The sequence below is a fragment of the Vulpes lagopus genome, chromosome 2 (assembly GCF_018345385.1).
Source record: "Vulpes lagopus strain Blue_001 chromosome 2, ASM1834538v1, whole genome shotgun sequence".
Classification (NCBI taxonomy): domain Eukaryota; kingdom Metazoa; phylum Chordata; class Mammalia; order Carnivora; family Canidae; genus Vulpes; species Vulpes lagopus.
The window spans coordinates 119,341,278-119,359,291 of NC_054825.1; the positions used below are offsets into that span (position 1 = coordinate 119,341,278).

Sequence of the window (18,014 nt, forward strand, 5' to 3'; positions counted from 1 at the left end):
GTTGGTCGAGCTTCGAGCTTCGGCGGCATAGGGTCAGGGGTCCCTCTCTGATTTGTTGAGTCTCCTTCCTAAGCCTGTGTGGTCTTTGTGTCTTTGTTGTTTGTAGCTATGGTTTCTGAGTGTGAGCTAAGAACAAAATGCCATTTTTGCTTTTCCTAAAGGCAAAGAAAAGGAGAAGTGCCTCCTTCGGACAAATAAATCCTTAGCAGGTGTCCCATGACAGTTCTTTCTCTGGGACTAAGTGGTTCTCTCTGGCTTTATAGGGGAGTCCAAACTCCTCTCCCCGAGTCAGGTCTGTCTCCTGACACCTACCGCCAAGCCATTGCTTGATGGCACATCTGCAAGGTACCTGGAGCTCTGTGCCTTGCTATGCTTTCATAGATAGGTTTGGCTCTAATATAGAGGAATGGGCTCTAATATAATGTTCACTCTTTCCTAGGTATTTTCCAGGGCTTTAGAAGATTGAATTTCTGTAGCAATTCAGAAGACTGTTGCCTCTTGTTTCTTTCCTTGCATAGATTCCCATACACCTTCCTAGAACATTTGAAGGATTCAGTAACTTGTTCACACTCAGTGGTTTATCCAAAATTAGTTTGACCTGGAGGTGGCCTCATTCTTACCCACCCATTCATTCCATCTCCCACCTCAAGAGGATCTGGTTCTGTACTGCATGTATTTGGCAAAGGGAGGCTCCTACGTATCATGGGTGCATACATAACAAGACTCAGGTGCATAAGAAATGCAACTTCACTTTTCTAAATTCAAACGTAGCTTCAAACAGGAATTCCACAAAGCGCATCAAACCCTGATAATCTCAATTCACTCAAGGTTCAGTCTTAATTGATGAATGCATCCTCTTTCTCAGAGGAAAATCATGCAAGTGTCTTCTCATCTTCTCCCATCCAACTCACTGGATTCCCTGCCTCAGTGTCCACATGCCCTGCCTTCTATTTGAGTGAGAGAACTACCCCCCGACCAAGGCCAATCCTTTACTGCACTGTAGTTCTCAGATGCGTCTACCCTCTCAAGGGCTTCTCTCCAGGGACTCTACCCCTTTTCTTATTTCTCCCTGAGACCTTCAAAGAATTCAAAAGTTCAGCCTTTTTCAACTGAAAAGTGTTAGCTTTTTTTTTTTTTTTTGGCTTTCCCCTTCTCTGTTCATCAGTGTTGACAATAGGTGCCTCGAAGTCTAGCTTCAAGCAGTGGCTCCAGCCAAAAGTCTTGTACTCTTTTCGGACACTGCCCTTGCTCTCATGTGGGACAGGGACCATCAGCACCAGATGCAGGGGGGATGAGTGCCAATGTCCAAAGATGACTGAGACCAAGACCCTGTGATACCACCTTCATGCCACTTCCTTCCTCACCCCTATCCTCTGGCACTTCCATTCCATCCTGTCTTCTCTTCGGATCTTGGGTGAAACCTCATAGGGAAAGTAGAAGAGGGAATCCTTGAACTGACTTAGTGTAGACCTAAAATGCCTTAATAATCACAGATTCTAATGAATTTGGAGAAGACTATAAAGTTTTCTGCACTTAGGTAAAAACGGGAAGTTGAGTTAGTAATCAAGTTCAGCTATAGGAAAAGAAAGACATAAGTTATTATTATTTCTAGGTCTAGACTACAAATTCATACCTGCTCTCTTTGAGGGTTCTCTCTCCTTATGTGACTTGTGGACACTCTTTCCCAATTGGTCTCTCAAGGAAGGTATGTGAATCCCAGTGAGTCTGCAAGATGATTAAGATTCCAGAAAAAATTATTAGTACTCTTATTTATATTTCATTTTATATAAAATGAGATTTGCATGAATCTTTACTTCTTTATATGTGGATTGATATGGGCCTTTCACACGGGCATAATGTCAGTCACTTGTCATGAGATGTCCTGAGGGAAGGGTGCATGTGGTAGTCTAGTGGTAGTACCATTTTTCATTCCATCTCAGATTACTGTAAATTACTGGCTTGAATGTGGACCCACTTAAGTGGATTCTCAAACAACGGTATCTAGTTTTATTTAAACTAAACATTACAAAATGGGAAAGTGTCTACAAAAATACTGAAGATTTAAGACAATGATAATAATGTACAACATTATAACAAAAGAAATGAGTGCTGATAATGTGTTCTATTCCTCATGCAAGTTTTTCTAAGCCACAGCCTAAGATATGAATTAGGAGCATGTAAATTATTTTAACAAAAAACTTGGCTTGAAAAGTTCACAACTGCAAGAAGACCACTTGAAATGTGAATTTATATTCGTTATTACTGAAGAGGACCCTCACCCTTGAGCGTATATTTGGCCTCAAAATAGTAGCTAATGGTAATATGAAGCCATCTGCAATTACCAAGACAGTATACAAAAATGCTATTTATTTTGTTTCATCCCCTTCTCTTCAGTTCAAATTTTTATGTAAAATACTATATTAGCATGGCATCAATTATGAATAAATTAATAAATTATATATGAGAAGGACAAACATTTTTTAATGATGCGGTGAAAAGTAAAAAATATTTTGAGATCATTGCTCAACAGGACAGCAATGAACAGGACTGCTTCTAAATCTTATAAATGGTAGAGCTCATGGTACTTTGAGAAGTTTCTTAAGCTCCCTTGGGACCAACATCATATTTTGTTTTCTACTTGGGTTTTTCCTTTATAAAGTTCTGAAGCAGGGCCATTAGCATCACATACTCAGAATGAGTCTTACACCTTTCCATTCACTCATTCATTCAGACATATTAATTAAGCGCATTCTATTCATATAGTGTAACAGGACAGAGTCCAGAAGTTCTTCCTAAAAAATCTCCAGATCAAGTAACCAGAATTCTTGGCAACAATTCTAAATTGTATTTAGCTGCCATCTTTCCCCACAGGGTGTCTGCCAACTATGCAAATCAAATTATAGGAAGAGGTTTGGCATTGCTCAAGCTAAAAATCTAGACATGCAAATTAATTCTAGTTCATCCCTAGGTTAAAAAATGATTTCAAACAAAGGGCTATTTTTTTTTCTTCTCTCTTCCTATTTTTCTCCTTTCAATGTATTAAAATAATGTCACACGTGGCCAGAAGCATCCACTGTTGATCCGGGGTAAGCAGAGAATACAGGCTATGATAATAGCTAACATCCATTGAGTATGTCCTAAGCACTTTATTTGTATTAATTCATTTAATCCTTACAAGGACCATTTAACTATGACTCTGCCCATTTTAAAGAGAAACTGAAGCACAGAACAATTTAACTGATTTAGTTAATTTTCTGTATAGTAAGGAGTAGAGGCAGGACTTTGCCTCTAACAGTCTGGCCAAAGAGCACATGATCTGAATCATTGCGCAATGACACTATGTCTAGCCCACTTATGGTTCATTGGACAGATGTCAATTTTTTCTTTCTCTTTTTTAAACATTTTTTTAAAAGATTTATAAAAAAAAAAATTTATTTATTTATTATTTATTTATTTATTTATTTATTTTAGGGAGAGCACTTGTAGAGGGTGGGAAGAGGGGCAAAGGGAGAGAGAGAATTTCAAGCAGACTTGCTGCTGAGCTTGGAGCCCAACATGGGTCTCAGTATCATGACCCTGAGAACATGATGTGAGCTGAAATCAAGAGCTGGACACTTAACTGACTCAGGCGCCCTTTTTTTTTTACTTTATTCAGATATAATTCAAATGCAGCAAATGTACCCATTAAAGTGTACAGTTTGATAATTTTCTCAAATGTATATACCCCAGTATCCAACAGACTAAGATGGAGTATATTTTCATCATTTTAGGTTTCGTTACTTCCTCAGGCCCCTTTTCAAGAAATAATAATTGAAATTTTCATCTTTATAAAATGTCCCTCTTTATCCCTAGTAAGTTTTCTTGTCCTGTTCTACTATTTTGTCTCATAATAACACAATCACTTCAGCTTTCTTAGATTAGTATTTGCATGATATCTTTTCTATTGCTTTTAACATATGTGACTATTTATTTATTTATTTATTTATTTAATTTATTGTGACTTTATATTTAAAATAAGCATTCTTAGAAAGTACATGGGGGGAAAGATCTGTATATATATTTAATTCTATCATGTCACTCTTTGTTTTCTATTTGTCCAGTCCCATTTGTTCTTTGTTACTTTTCTTCCTCTGCATTGGCCTTTTTTTGGGTTAATTGAAATTTTTTTTGGCATTTAATTTTTATAGCCACATTTAGCTTCTTAGGTATAATTCATTTTATTTTTAACTGTAAAAATATGGCTGAGAAATAGTTTCACATTAATTATTACATTGGTCAATTGAATAGCTAGCTTTTTTAAGTGGCTCTTTTTGAAAACAATAAATATCTTAATTTGTTATGACATTCTGATCTTATTTAAATAGTCACTCTCTTGTTACACTGTTTTATTATGTATTGTTATATCTTCTTTATCATATTATTTTGAGTAACATATAATGCTATTATATATTTTATATATACATAGTTATATATATTTTATATGTTATTATATTCAAAATGGATAAAATGAAAGTCACAAAATGCAAGAAATGAGAAAATGGAGGTTTTTGAGGGATGAGTCAGTAAATGTGGCTTCTTCAATGCACTACTTGTTTCAAAACTGATATGAACAATAAAGTGAGTCTTTGTTGGGCATTTTCCTTGATGATGACTAGGAATATTTTCTTGGCTATAAATACTTGAGATAACAGTGAGTTGAGCATGTATCTCTAGAATAACTTAAAAATGAGTGTTTTCACTTTTTTGAGGTTATTAGCATATAGTTCCTCATTAAGTAAATAATCAAAATTTTAATAAAACTTGTTTTGAAACAAAATTTATGAGATTTCTGGGTTAAAGTTAGCTTTATTTACCAGAGAAACTCAAACACAGCTATTTAGTTCCTTTTCCCTTCCCCCAATTCTATCTGGGTGAGTGTATGAGGCTTATATACAGTGATTATTAACATAAATAGGTCCAGGATCTTTTAACTTCTCTGACAGGGTTTCCATGAAGTTAAATTTTCAAACAGATCAACATAATGTAGAAGTACCAAAGAATCCTAGGACATTTAAGAAATAAATGATGATGATCTAGAGTGACATCATCATTTCTAGACCAAGATTCAGTTGATAAAATGGTTAGGTAATTTATCTAAGGAAAAGTGTACAGAGAGTCAGTGGAAGAAACCCTGTGTTTTGAGCCTGGACCGTAATCTTTCAAAGTCAAAACAAGAAAATCTTCTCATAATAGGATTTTAATATAGGGCAACCAAAGATTATTATATTAATTTATTTAAGTACTGAATTTGAATAGATTTAAGATTAAAAGTGCTAATCCCTGGGTTATGGAGTTTTGCTTCATTTTGTCTTTGTTTTTACTATTTGTTCTATTGAAAGCTGTCTTGAAAGGAGTGAAAAGATTGAGAACACAGACTATATGTGGAAAGTAAACATTTTACTGAAAGAAGTGTCACACTTTTGGAAAAATGAAGCTAAAACCTATGGTCTCTACATGGAAAGACTACATAGAATAATGATTCAATCCTTACTTGACAAAATTTATAAATTTTAACTCAATTCTGATCTGTTAAAATTTTGAAAAGGAGATGTTCAAAGAAGCCGAAAGACTATCCTCTCCAAAAGAATCCCCAAGAAATCTTGAACCAAAGCATTACATCAATCTTTTATGTCCCATCACCCCTTTGATAAAAACTGCATGCTGACCCTTGACATTGAGTCAAAACAATGAATATTTTGTACATGCTTTTTTTTTTTTTTTTTACCTGAACACACCCAACAGTTTCCCTTTAGAGAAGGGATGAATGTATGTATCTTTCCTATGAGTTGCAAGCCATTTCCTTAAAGTGTTTGCCATTGTTCCAAATTGGGATTTGATCTTGAGGATTCTGAAATACGTTTGGATAGCAAATCTTGATTTTGTCCCAGGGGCAAACGCAAGTTAACTAGGCTGTCAAGATGGATGTATGCCATCAGAATTTACTAATTTATAAGAGAAATAAAATTATAGAGTAAACTGGAGTCTCAAGTCCATTGCCTAATATAGTCTCTTCCTGCAGACAAGCAACACATGAAAATGGTATAGTAAGAATGCCTGTTGATTGATTTTTCAAAGAGAACATGTCTTCTACATTCACATATGACGAAAGCAGAGTTGAATCCCAGCAGAGTTAAATTCCCATTTGAATCTCAGTTTTCAAACACTCTGTGACATTACTCTGTATTTATTTGGTATGTAAATGCTACAATGGAAGACTATGGTCAGCCATACCTCTTATAACATTTTCTGCATCTTTTCCTCAGATTGAATGTCTATTGGTTTTCCCCCTTATTTTTATATTTACTTATTTGAATTATATTTGATGAAAAAATATTGCTAGAGTTAGAGTTTGGGTTCTATTTTCATTTATTATATCAAATGATGTGGTATTTTAATCTAAATACTGATGCTTGTAGTCAGGTATAGAAGGTTTTCCTCAGTTATGATTTTGCTTATTCCATTTGTTTTGATGTCTATCTTAGTAATATCTGTAATAATTAGGTTGCATTTTCATTCTCTTCATATCTAACATTTCATCTTCACCATTCACAATGTCTCCCTGCGTTCTGGACATTCTCTTCAAGCAATATTATTCTATTTATTATTATCTCCTTGGTTGATATAATACCTTCTATTTAGTTATTAATTTCCTTAAGTCTTTTGATCACATTCAGCTTTGTTTGAACCTCAGTCTTTTCGTGGTTGTTTTATTTCTTTTTTTTTTTTTATTTTTTTTATTTATTTATGATAGTCACAGAGAGAGAGAGAGAGGCAGAGACACAGGCAGAGGGAGAAGCAGGCTCCATGCACCGGGAGCCCGATGTGGGATTCGATCCCGGGTCTCCAGGATCGCGCCCTGGGCCAAAGGCAGGCGCCAAACCGCTGCACCACCCAGGGATCCCTCGTGGTTGTTTTCATGAGGCTACCTTTTTTATTTCAATCTGTTCTCTTCTTAAGGTTTCTTGCTCCTGTCTTAGAGAAGCCACTGCTACCTATTGATATGCCAGAAATATTTTTGTTTTTTTATTCTGTTTTTTTTGATAAATCATTTTTCAAGGATATACTCTTGTTCTCTGTCATCAGAATAATGACTCTACTCTTTTGTAGATATGCCGACAGATTTCATGCTTCGTTTGATTTTTACCTTCTGGTTTTCCTCTTTAAATAGAAAGAAATAATCATGCAGACTTGGCATTTGTTACGAGTAGTGTTTGGGTTTGTTTTTTTAAACTAGTCTTGCTAACCAGATAGTAGCTGGTAGAACTTACCCCTCAGATGGAAGAGCTCTGTGAACCAGCTGCCTTAGCTGGAGGATAGGTTTAATGGGATCAGCTTCCAGTTGTGAAACAAGTGTGAAATGACTTGGAATATTCTTTTGTCCTCACTTCTTAGTTCTCTGACACTTTTGGGTATTACATGCAGGAAAACTATCATATTCATCATTTACTGCTTACGTGGTTTTAGAGTATTTGTTCAAGATAATGGCACCTTGTATGTAGAAATCACACTTCTCGGGATGCAGTAGGCTAGCTGTTCCCAACCCTCCTCTAATGTCAAGGAAGGAGAAGGAAAGTGCAGGAAAAGGGGACAGAATTATAACAATCTAAAATGTAATGTTCCTGTCTGTGATAGCCAAGGAAATATGTCTTGCTGGGTTTCTGATTGGCATAGACCTAACATCCCATAGCCAGGAGGCAGATGGTGGGGTAGATCAAAGATATTCTTGCTTTATTTTAGGCTTTAAAGGACACACTGTATTAGATGGCAGAAGGGCATATTACCCATCAACATACCAATTCATAATAAAAGTAGTTAGAAAACCAGGAATTTAAGGGACCATCTTTACTATAAAATGAAATGATTTACAAAAATCCTGGAAATGACATAGTAAATAGATGAACATTAGAAGCATTCCTTTAAAAATTAAGAATGAGACAATAATGCTTTTACCTTATATCTGGCTTTTAGTTGAACTTCTTAGCACAATACTATAAGAAAAATTATATCAGAGCAGAATAAGTTAAAATAGCATTATTTTTATATGCTATCATTATTTATTTAGAAAAAAATAACTATAGGTTGTTAAAAATAATAGGATAGTGTAGTGAGCAAGCTTCAAATCAGATGTTTCCCCAAATTAGCTATATATTTATAAAATGGCAGCAAATCACCAAAAAATACAATTAAGAAGAAGATATTATTTTCAGTAGTTTCAGGGAGCCCCAGTTATCTAAGAATAAATCTATGTAACATATGTACAAAAGACTTCGAGGGAGGGGCTCCTGGGTGGCTCAGTCAGTTAAGCATCTGCCTTTGGCTCAGGTTATGCATGATCTCAGGGTCCCTGGGATTGAGTCCCGCATCCGGCTCCCTGCTCAGGGGTGAGCCTCCTTCCTCCTCTCCCTTTGGCCCTTCCCCCTGCTCATGCGCATTCTCTCTCTCTCTCTCACTCTTGCTTTCTCTCAAAAAATAAATAAAATCTTAAAAAAAAAACCCAAAACTGTTAGAGGGAAAGCTATGAAATATTATTACACAATATTGAAGGCTATATATATAAATATATATTAATAGATACATCATTTACATAAATAGGAAAATAATATCATAAAGGTGTCAATTCTTCCAAACTGATCTACAAAATAGATGCAATTCCATTTAAAAAACAGAATTTTTAATGGATGTTAATAGAATTTTAGTATATATATATAAATAAGGGCCATGAATAGTTAGGATATTTCCAACGAAGAATAAAAAGTTGAAGAGTCTTACTCTTCCAGATACTGGATTGTCACAAAGCTATAATAATTAAGATGGTTTAGGTAGAGGGATTAAGATAGTTTAGGTAGAAGGATTACAAAATTGATTAGTGGAATCAAATAGGATGCAGAGATTAACACATATATGGAAGTTCAAAAATTACACAGGTGGAGTATATTTTGGGTCCCTTCTTCTCATGACATGTAAAAATATAGTCCCGAAAGTTAAACATTCAAATGTTAAAACTTTAAAAGTCTTGACAGAAAATGTTGATAATTGTCTTCTGAACCTGGGGTAGGCTATTTTCCTAAATAAGGCAAAACACATCGAACATAAAATATTAATAAATTTTACAATATTAAAAGTATGAACTATCAAAAGCTACATTTAAAAAAGTAAACTGCGAATTTGTAGAAGATATTCATGACAACCGTAGTCTAAAACAATTAGGATCAAGAATATGCAATAAGAAAAGCACAAACAACCTACATGATATTGGGCAGAGGATGAACAAATATGTCACAGAGGAAGAAACTATAGACCAATAAACACATGAAGAGGTGTCCATCCTCATTAGAGATTAGGAAAACACAAATCGAGACAAAATTGTCCTTTTATATGCATTGGATAGGCCAAGTTAAAAAAAAACCCTGTCAATACTAAGTGTTGGGGAAGATGTGAATCTACTTGTGGGAGCCTAAACTGGTGAATCCATTTTGGGAAAACATTTTGGTGTTCTCTTCAAAATTGAAGGTCAATGTATGGCCCAAGAATTTCAGGTCAAGCTATGTATGGTTGGCTCACTTTGATCAAGAACAATGTTAAAAATGTATTAATTCTCTCTGTTTTCTTAAGAAGAAAAAATTTCCATAAAGCAGGTGCCAGGAGATTGAACTCCACGTGGAGATTTTGCCAAGACCCCCAAAGCAGCTTTTCTTTCTTTGCTCCTTTTGTTTCACTAATAAAAAAAAATCTTTATAATGGATTCTTGAGAGACCTTATTGTCATTAGTTAATACATAGAGGAAATAGCCCTGAAAGAGTGGTCAATTTATCACAGTATTTCCTTCTTAAAGCCTGTGGGTGCATTTGTATTATTAAAGCCATAGCAAAATCATAAATTGCTCACAAGTGTAGGAAAATTGGAAAAAATATGTATTAGTTGAATCATTTTTAGCACAACACAGTCTCCTCTCTATTCTTTCACTTTCTCTTCTATTAAAACTGTCAATAAGCTGAGCAAATAATCTATTATTTGAAAGCAAACAAGCTTAGATATAAATCTAATACATCTTAAATAATTAAAAATGGTAACATTAAATGTGTCAGTTTACAGAGTTATAACATCATCAAGTGGCTTTTCCTTAAATTTCTACTATAGACACGTGTATAGCAACATTCTCTTGCTTCACACTGAATTAATACACAACCAAAAAAATTATCTCTAAATTGCTGGGTCTTTATGATTTATATAAGGTATGAAAAGAATCAGAATTACAGAACATATGCTTTAAGTTAAAATTAGTATGTCATCAGAAGCTTATATCTTATATAAAGAGTGGAAGAAATAAATGAGTATGGATGAATAATTTCAGCACTATGATCTATAAGGGGCTAAGGTGAATATGTATGTATAATACATGAGCCTTGCTTTCAATGATCTTACATTCTTGGATGATGAAAAAGAAATGGTTTATTTGTATTTTAGAGTAATATTTAAACATTCTATGAACTTTAACATGTTTTATTAAATGGGATGTATAGGAATATTTTGATGTTACAAAATAACTTGGTCTAAGAACCTTTACCATAAGATAGTTTGCATAATGGATTAGTCATTTAGATTTAGCAAAAAAAAAAAAAAAAAAGAGTTTATGAAAAGGTCATAGATGGGGCTAGCTGTAGGGAGTTGGTTCAAAGGCCCAGTTGGTGTCGAAAGCGTCTGGCCATATATGCTTTGCTTTCTCTGGGTTGGTTTCTTTGCAGGCTTTTTCATAGTGGCCTCTGGCATCTTTAGTCTTGTCAGTATAATACCAAGTCCAAGTTAGTCCCTGGCCCAAGTTTAGGGGATTCCAGACCAGCGTCTGCCTGCCTACCTCACCAGATCTGTGCTAGTGCTCAGGCCTGCAGGGAACCATAGGATGACCTGTTGGGAAAGGGTGCAGGCCTAGGCTATGAGTCCTAGCTGGGATGCTGGTCAGACTGCAGGCACCATTGGATCTATAACTTTTATTGTTTAGACATAACGGCATGTCAACCTCCCTTTGAATTCTAAGTCTGAGTCCTATAAATGTTAGGGGCAGGCCAGGTATAGGAAATGTTAGAAATTTCGTCTAACCTGAGGGTGGGAGAAAGTCATGTGAAGTCAGGAGAGGAACAAGATAGATTTAGATTCTTTAAGATGGCTTGACTGTGCTATATTCAGCATAAAATATGCTGCACATATTCAATGTATATACCTGATAAATTTTTTACACCCATGAAACCATTATCACAATCAAAACAATGAAGAAAATGAGGAAACAAATGCTTTTTTGTCTAGAATATATAGAGGACTCTATAATTCAGTAGCACTAAGACAAACAACCCAGTTAAAAATGGACAAAAGATTTGAACAGTCACTTCACCAAAGAAGATATACAAATAGCAGAGAAGCCCATGAAAAGAGTCTAAACACCATTTGTCACTAGGAAGATGCAGATTCGTATTTTAAGAGGTCATTCAGGCTCCAGTGTAGGGAAAGAATTGGAAATCAGGCATGGCTGAAGGAAGAACTGTTGAGACGCTGTTGCCATAGTGACATAGGAATGATGGTAGGGTTTGAAGCCTAAAGCCAAGAAAGAATTCTTGAGACGATTTTGGTGCAAAAGGTGGTTTTATTAAGGCATGGGGACAGGACTCCTGGGCAGGAAGAGCTGCAGCAAGGTCCTGAGGAGGGGCCCATTAGATACTTTCAAATTGGGAGGGGGTTATGCGTAATGTAACTTTTTAAGGAATTTTGGAAGCAGGGTTTCCGGGATCCTGAGGGAGCTAGCTATTGTTAGGAAAAGGTCATTTATTACTGTTTAGTAAAAATAGTCATGAAACCCTTCAGATATGTATCGGTGGGTCATATGCTTGGGGGATGACTGCCAACATGTGAGATAAAGGAAGTTTCCAAAGGAATTTTTAATTGTTAAATTAAATTTACAGAATCTGGAGCTCAGGCTTTAACCTCTTGCCCTTAGCAAAATATTAACATGGAGGCAAAGCTGGGTTTCTGGAGGAAGGTCACTCTGCCTATTTCAAGGACGTGTCAAGGGGCTGTAAAGAATAAGGAAATTTAATAGTTTTTCTCCTGCCTTTGCTTCCCACATGAACAGGACTAGTAAAAGACGGTGCCTGCTTGACTGAAGATGATGGTTGTAGAGACAGAAGGTGGATGACAACTGCATAAATATTCAGGAAGCAAAGTAGATAGGCCTTGACACTGACTTTGGTTTTAGGGAATAAAGTGTTAGAAATGATTCCAGGTTTTCTGGTTTGTGCAGTGGGGTGGCTGATGGGGCCATTCACAAACATGGTGAAAACTAGAGAAAGACCAGGTATGGGGAAAGATTAAATTTCTGCTAAATGAGCACTTTTGAGAGATCTTTGAGGCATCAGAGTCTTGGAGCTGGCAGTGGAACAAGATGTGTTCTGAGCTTTGTCTCTTGTATTTGACGGTGGGCTGAGGTTTAAATGCAGGGAGACAGAAGGGAGCAGGAATTGCCAAATCAGATCCCCCTGATTCATCCCTTTGAAAACCAGGGAATCTATTTTTCATGGGGAGTCTGCATTAAGGAAAACAGGAAGAACCTCTGGGGGAAGGGGAGTTGCAGAGACCTCTCCGCTAAACACTCTACTTAGAACTCTTGAGGTGTGTTGCTATTTGGGCGGGGGGGACCCTGAATCAGAACAAGTACAGCCAAAACTCTTCTGATTTCCATCGCTCCTCCAATTCCTGCCCTACCCGCGTTGGTTAACTCCCAACTGAGATACGGATGGTACTTACATAGACGTGGCCTCAGGAAATCAAAAGGTCCTACCGTGCAGGTCATTCAAAAATCTTATTAAATCACGTTATGTTGTTTTTCCACATGGATTCTATAATCTGTTGGAGAGAGAGAGAGAGAGAAAAAAAAGAGCATTTCTTTACTTTGAACCTCATTAGTGAATCCTAACCATACTCCTCCTTCGGTCCATTTTCCATTTCAGTCTGGCTCTCGGATTCTTAGAAAGGACAATGGATCTTTAAATTCACCCAGTTTGCGTTGGGAAGAGGCCAAAGTTAGTTAGTATCCCATTGATACTCAGTCAGAGTAGCCTTCTAGCTGCACAATCCAGGGAAGGCATTTCTACCCCCCCCACCCCCCCCCTTTCCTCGTTTGGCATATTCTAGCTTGTGTTTTGCCCTCCCTGTAAATATGAGAGAAAAGAAAAGACACTATTCAGCCTCCTTTGTCTGAAAAGCCTGGCATCTCAATGGTTTTCCTTAAAGGGGGTCCTCATTTGTAACCCACTTTGCCACGAACGGAAATCAATCTGAATGTCCTATTGTGCATCTTTTTCTTCCTGCACAGTCTGGCATCGCCTTTGCCAAGTTCTCGAGCTGAACCTAAAAGACCCTCTCTCATTTCCCCCATGCCCTGCCTCCAGCCCCATTGAATCCTTGCAGAGCTTTCTCAGCAGCAGGGCTGTAGAGGGGGATAGGGAGGAGCTCGCCCTACTCTGCTAACCCAGTGGCCTGAGCCAATCACCGAGCGGATTGGAACCTCGCTTGAGCCCCCCTTCCCACCCTCCACCCCCCTTCCCCAGGGCGACAGCCTCCTGAGAAAGGCGGACACGGGGAGGGTGTGTTTGCCATTCAAATCCTTGGCTTTCTGCCTGCTTCAGCTCCAAATAAGAAGGCGGGAGCTGCTGCGGGGTGCAAAGGGGTCTTGGGCATTGCAGTAGCAAGAAGACCCAGAGGTCCCCCCTCCTGTCTCTTGAACGGCCATCGGGGCTACCGGAGAGGGCAAGGATGGTGGAGGCTTTCTGTGCTACCTGGAAGCTGACCGACAGCCAGAACTTTGATGAGTACATGAAGGCTCTAGGTAGGTAGAGAGAGGGGGGCTGTGCTCCTCTTAACCTGCAGCTTCTGTAGCTCCCACTAGATGGGCAAGTGGCCAGGACACATCCCACTGCCATCATCAAATGCTGGCCTCTGCGCTTCCCACAGGGGGGTTTTCAGGAGGCCTTCCCCTGCCTTCCTGCCCAGGGCTGAATAATGGAGCCACTACTCTGTGCAGGAGGCCAAGCTTCTCTACCTTTGTGTTTTCTCTCCTCTTATCGCTGTGCATCAAGTTAAGCACCCGCAAGTCCTTACAGCTCAGGGGCTGCAGGTTCTGATTCAGGGGCTGAACGTGTCCTACTGACACTGAGGCTCGGCGGGGCCTGGATTCCAGGATAGGAAAGCCGAGTCCTGCCCCCCGAGTTATTTTGGAAGATGCCAGTTAACAGTGTTGCTTTTTCAGGTGTGGGCTTTGCCACCAGGCAGGTGGGAAATGTGACCAAACCAACCGTGATCATCGGTCAGGAGGGGGACAAAGTGGTGATCAGAACTCAGTGCACGTTCAAGAACACAGAGATTAGTTTCCACCTGGGAGAGGAGTTTGATGAAACCACTGCAGATGACAGAAACTGTAAGGTAAGGAGCTGCTCCTTCTCTGGGCTGGGGATGGGGAGCAGGGAGTAAAAGAGAGGTTCCTGACATCTCTCTTTGTTAGACGATGGGATGGGAAGGAGAGAATGTTCTGGGCACGTCAATTCAGGGAGGATGCCAGGATTCATTTTGCATTCTAGTGCACACATGTTGTGTTCTGAACAGTGGGTACTGGCTGTCGCTCAAATCTCAAATCTCTTTGTCTCTCACTATATATATATATATTTTTTTTCATATCTGTATTTCAGAAAGTAACAGTGTTCATTTAAAAACAAATATTGCATTTTGTTTATTAGTCTCTCCGATGGCCTCAGATTGATCAGTTTTGCCTCCTCGTAAAGCTTTGTTTAAAGAGTCGAGTGACTGGTCTGAGAGTTCTTGTTCAGGATTCTCATTCCTAATAGATGACATTTTTGCATTTAGATGCACCTATTTCAATGAAATGTTAAATGAATAGAGTTTATATAACAATGACTCTACAAGCAACAGAGGATATGATACTAATAAGTGCTAATGGGATAATCAGTTGATCGCCATGTATTCAGTTATGTAACTCCTTCAAAAACCACTTCACTTGAGTTTCATATCAGAAATCTAACCTGGACCTTTTGCTATGTTCTGCATTTTGTTGTCGGTCTCAGTCTGTTGTTAGCCTGGATGGGGACAAACTTGTTCATGTACAGAAGTGGGATGGCAAAGAAACAAATTTTGTAAGAGAAATTAAGGATGGCAAAATGGTTATGGTAAGTAATGGCAATCCCCACTCTGTTCCCTCTTGCTGTGCACTCCCTGCTCCCACTTCCCATCTCCTTCTTTAATAACATTAAATCTGCAGCAAGACTCTCTGACCTAGGCTAAAACAGAAGAAATTAAAAATGTCCTAGCTAACTATACTCAGCTCTCTGCTTCTTTAATTATAGAAAAAAAAAAAAAGGAAAATACTATGCTGCATAGTTTTTAAAAGTTGCCATTGACTAAGCTAAAAGTGTCAAAAGAATTGGTGCAGGATTACTCTGAATGTCTGAACCTCAAATGAAATCTAAATATAAAAATATTCATGGGGAGCTTGGGTGGTTCAGTTGGCTGAGCGTCCGACTCCTGGTTTCAGCTCAGGTCAGGGTCCTGAGATTGAGCCTCACGAAGGGCTCTGTGCTTAGCTCCAAGTGTGATTCTCTCCCTCTCCCTCTGCTCCTCTTCCCTCTCATGCTCTCTCTCTTTCTCAAATAAATAAATAAATCAATAAAATCTCTAAAAAAATTCATGGAAATATATAAGAGGGAGTGATACAGCTCTAAGAATATCGAGCTTACTGAATATCAGAGAAATTACAGCTGCTGTAATAAATAAGAGATTTTTAAACATTTTATATTTTAGTTCATAAAAGTTCTCTAAGTTCAGTGCAGATAATTTAGGCTATAGCAGAAAAGTGTAGTTTCTCCTTAGGGGAACCATCTTAATGTTACTTCTTTCCAGTCTTTCTTTTGATGCATAGGTTGCCTTGTAAATATGACTGTTCAATACTGGTAGTCGTGCAAAAACTATATGATATAAAAATTAAACTCCAGGGACGCCTGGGTGGCTCAGCGGTTGAGCGGTTGAGCGGTTGAGCGTCTTCCTTTGACTCAGGGTGTGATCCCAGGGTCCTGGGATGAGTCCCACATCGGGCTCCCCAGAGGGAGCCTGCATCTCCCTCTGCCTGTGTCTCTGCCTCTCTCTGTGTCTCTCATGAATAAATACACAAAATCTTAAAAAAACAACAACTCTAATGGTGGGGTAGCATCATAAACAGGGGAAAATTTTATGTTTTAATCTAACATCCAGTCACCTTTTTGTAACTGAGTAATGGTATTTTGATGACAGAGAGATAGTCAAATATAGCATTTTGGGTTTTTTTTTTGGGGGGGGGATTGATTTGCATATTCCTTCTAGGATAATGGACAAAGGGTTTTTTTGTTTTTGTGATTTAAGGAAATGGATTTGTTTTTTTTGTTTTTTCTCTTCTATCTGCTGCAATCAGCATTGTTCTAGATTAAGACACAGGGCTTACATTATTCATGGTTCTTTTCATGGGTGCAAGTGGGATGGGGAACAGAGAGTCAGTTTTCCCTTTGTGTGAACAAATATTTGCCCACTTATTTTTGCACTGATCATCGAAAGAAAGGATTTATTTATTGAAGATTCAATCTGAGATTTTCCTTTATGCTTTTATCTCCATTTTTCCCCCCTGAATACAGGACACTGGTAGCTCAGCTTTGGCATGCATGACTGGTCAGTCAAGGCTGAGTTCAAAAAAGATTAAAGCAAGATGACAAGAGCACGCTATATTCTTGAAAGTCAAGTCAATACATGAAAATAATGGACACTAAACCCCCCTCCTAGGTTTGGTAAAGAGGATTTATGCAATTCTTCCAGTGAGATTTGACATAAAAGTCCATGTTCCATATTACACCTGCCTAGACACCTAGGTTCACATCAGCTAAAGTTCACACCGGCCAAAGCATTTGTATGACTTTGAAACAAGTCATTCCAAATACCCTTTGCTAAAATGATTTCGATTTTCTAAAAAGTCTTCAAAATGTATCTATTACGAAAACCTACTATAAATTCCATTCACTTTCAAAGCAGATGGCTATTTTGCTCCATCACCTCCTCGATAATTTAAGGCAAAGGAATTCTTTGGACCTGAATCTACTTAATCTCAGTGTTTTGCTTCATTTTCCTTTTAGAGACATGAACGATGTGTACATGGCATTCACTCAATAAATTAAAAAAAGTTTCTTTCCTTTTTAAGAACTGAAGAGCTTATGCAGCATTTAGTGTCTGTAAATTACATCATGCTTTTGCATAATATGTAAATTATATATAATCTTTAGACATTTCAGCTTCTGTTATTCTTGTGTAAAAAGATTTGATTATTTTTTTGCATCTTCCAGACTCTTACTTTTGGTGATGTGGTTGCTGTTCGCCAGTATGAGAAGGCATAGAAAGGCTCCTGATCTGGGGTTGGAAAAGCTCTACAGTTTTTCTGTTTACTCAAGTCTCAGTGTTATCCTATTACAGCATGGGTGATCACTAACTAGAAGGTTATCTTTGACGTGGAGGTGGAAAATGGTGCTTTAAAAACTTGTCTTAAAAACTTTTTACTGCCACTAGCCCAATTTTGATCTGCAAATCGATAATGTTTTATAATTCATATTAAAAATTTTAGGCCACATTTTAAAAATAAAGAAATGAATACATTTTATAATTTCCCTTGGAATGCAAATCAAATTGGAATAAAAATCTTACACCCATAAGAAATTTTGTCTTTGTTTTTAATATTACTAATCTGGCCTGGAATTATACATTGGGAGGTTTTAGACAGAATAACCTTTCTTATTGTCTAAAGCAAAGGTGGAAAAGTAAGCGCTTTGTTTAAAATACTAATTAAAAAGAAATAAGCAGAAGCCTGAGGAAAAGTGGAAATGCCACAGATTTGGTTGAGACTTGCGTAGAGA

The 18,014-nt window shown here is 37.6% G+C and overlaps 1 protein-coding gene across 1 annotated transcript; it reads left to right on the plus strand.

Annotated features, from left to right (window-relative positions):
• Nucleotides 1-13,699: 13,699 nt before the first annotated feature.
• On the plus strand, nt 13,700-17,813 carry FABP7 (fatty acid binding protein 7). Its single transcript, XM_041745078.1, has 4 exons — nt 13,700-13,909; nt 14,330-14,502; nt 15,159-15,260; nt 17,451-17,813. Exons 1-4 carry the CDS (start codon nt 13,837-13,839, stop codon nt 17,499-17,501), a joined length of 399 nt encoding a protein of 132 aa, XP_041601012.1. The 5' UTR covers nt 13,700-13,836; the 3' UTR covers nt 17,502-17,813.
• Nucleotides 17,814-18,014: the final 201 nt, after the last annotated feature.

Excerpts from the sequence above, each read along its gene's own strand:
- FABP7 (XM_041745078.1), top strand. The coding sequence starts at position 13,837 with ATGGTGGAGGCTTTCTGTGCTACCTGGAAGCTGACCGACAGCCAGAAC. Across the intron at positions 14,503-15,158 it reads CAGATGACAGAAACTGTAAG|TCTGTTGTTAGCCTGGATGG; the intron begins GTAAGGAGCTGC and ends TGTCGGTCTCAG. Across the intron at positions 15,261-17,450 it reads AGGATGGCAAAATGGTTATG|ACTCTTACTTTTGGTGATGT; the intron begins GTAAGTAATGGC and ends TGCATCTTCCAG.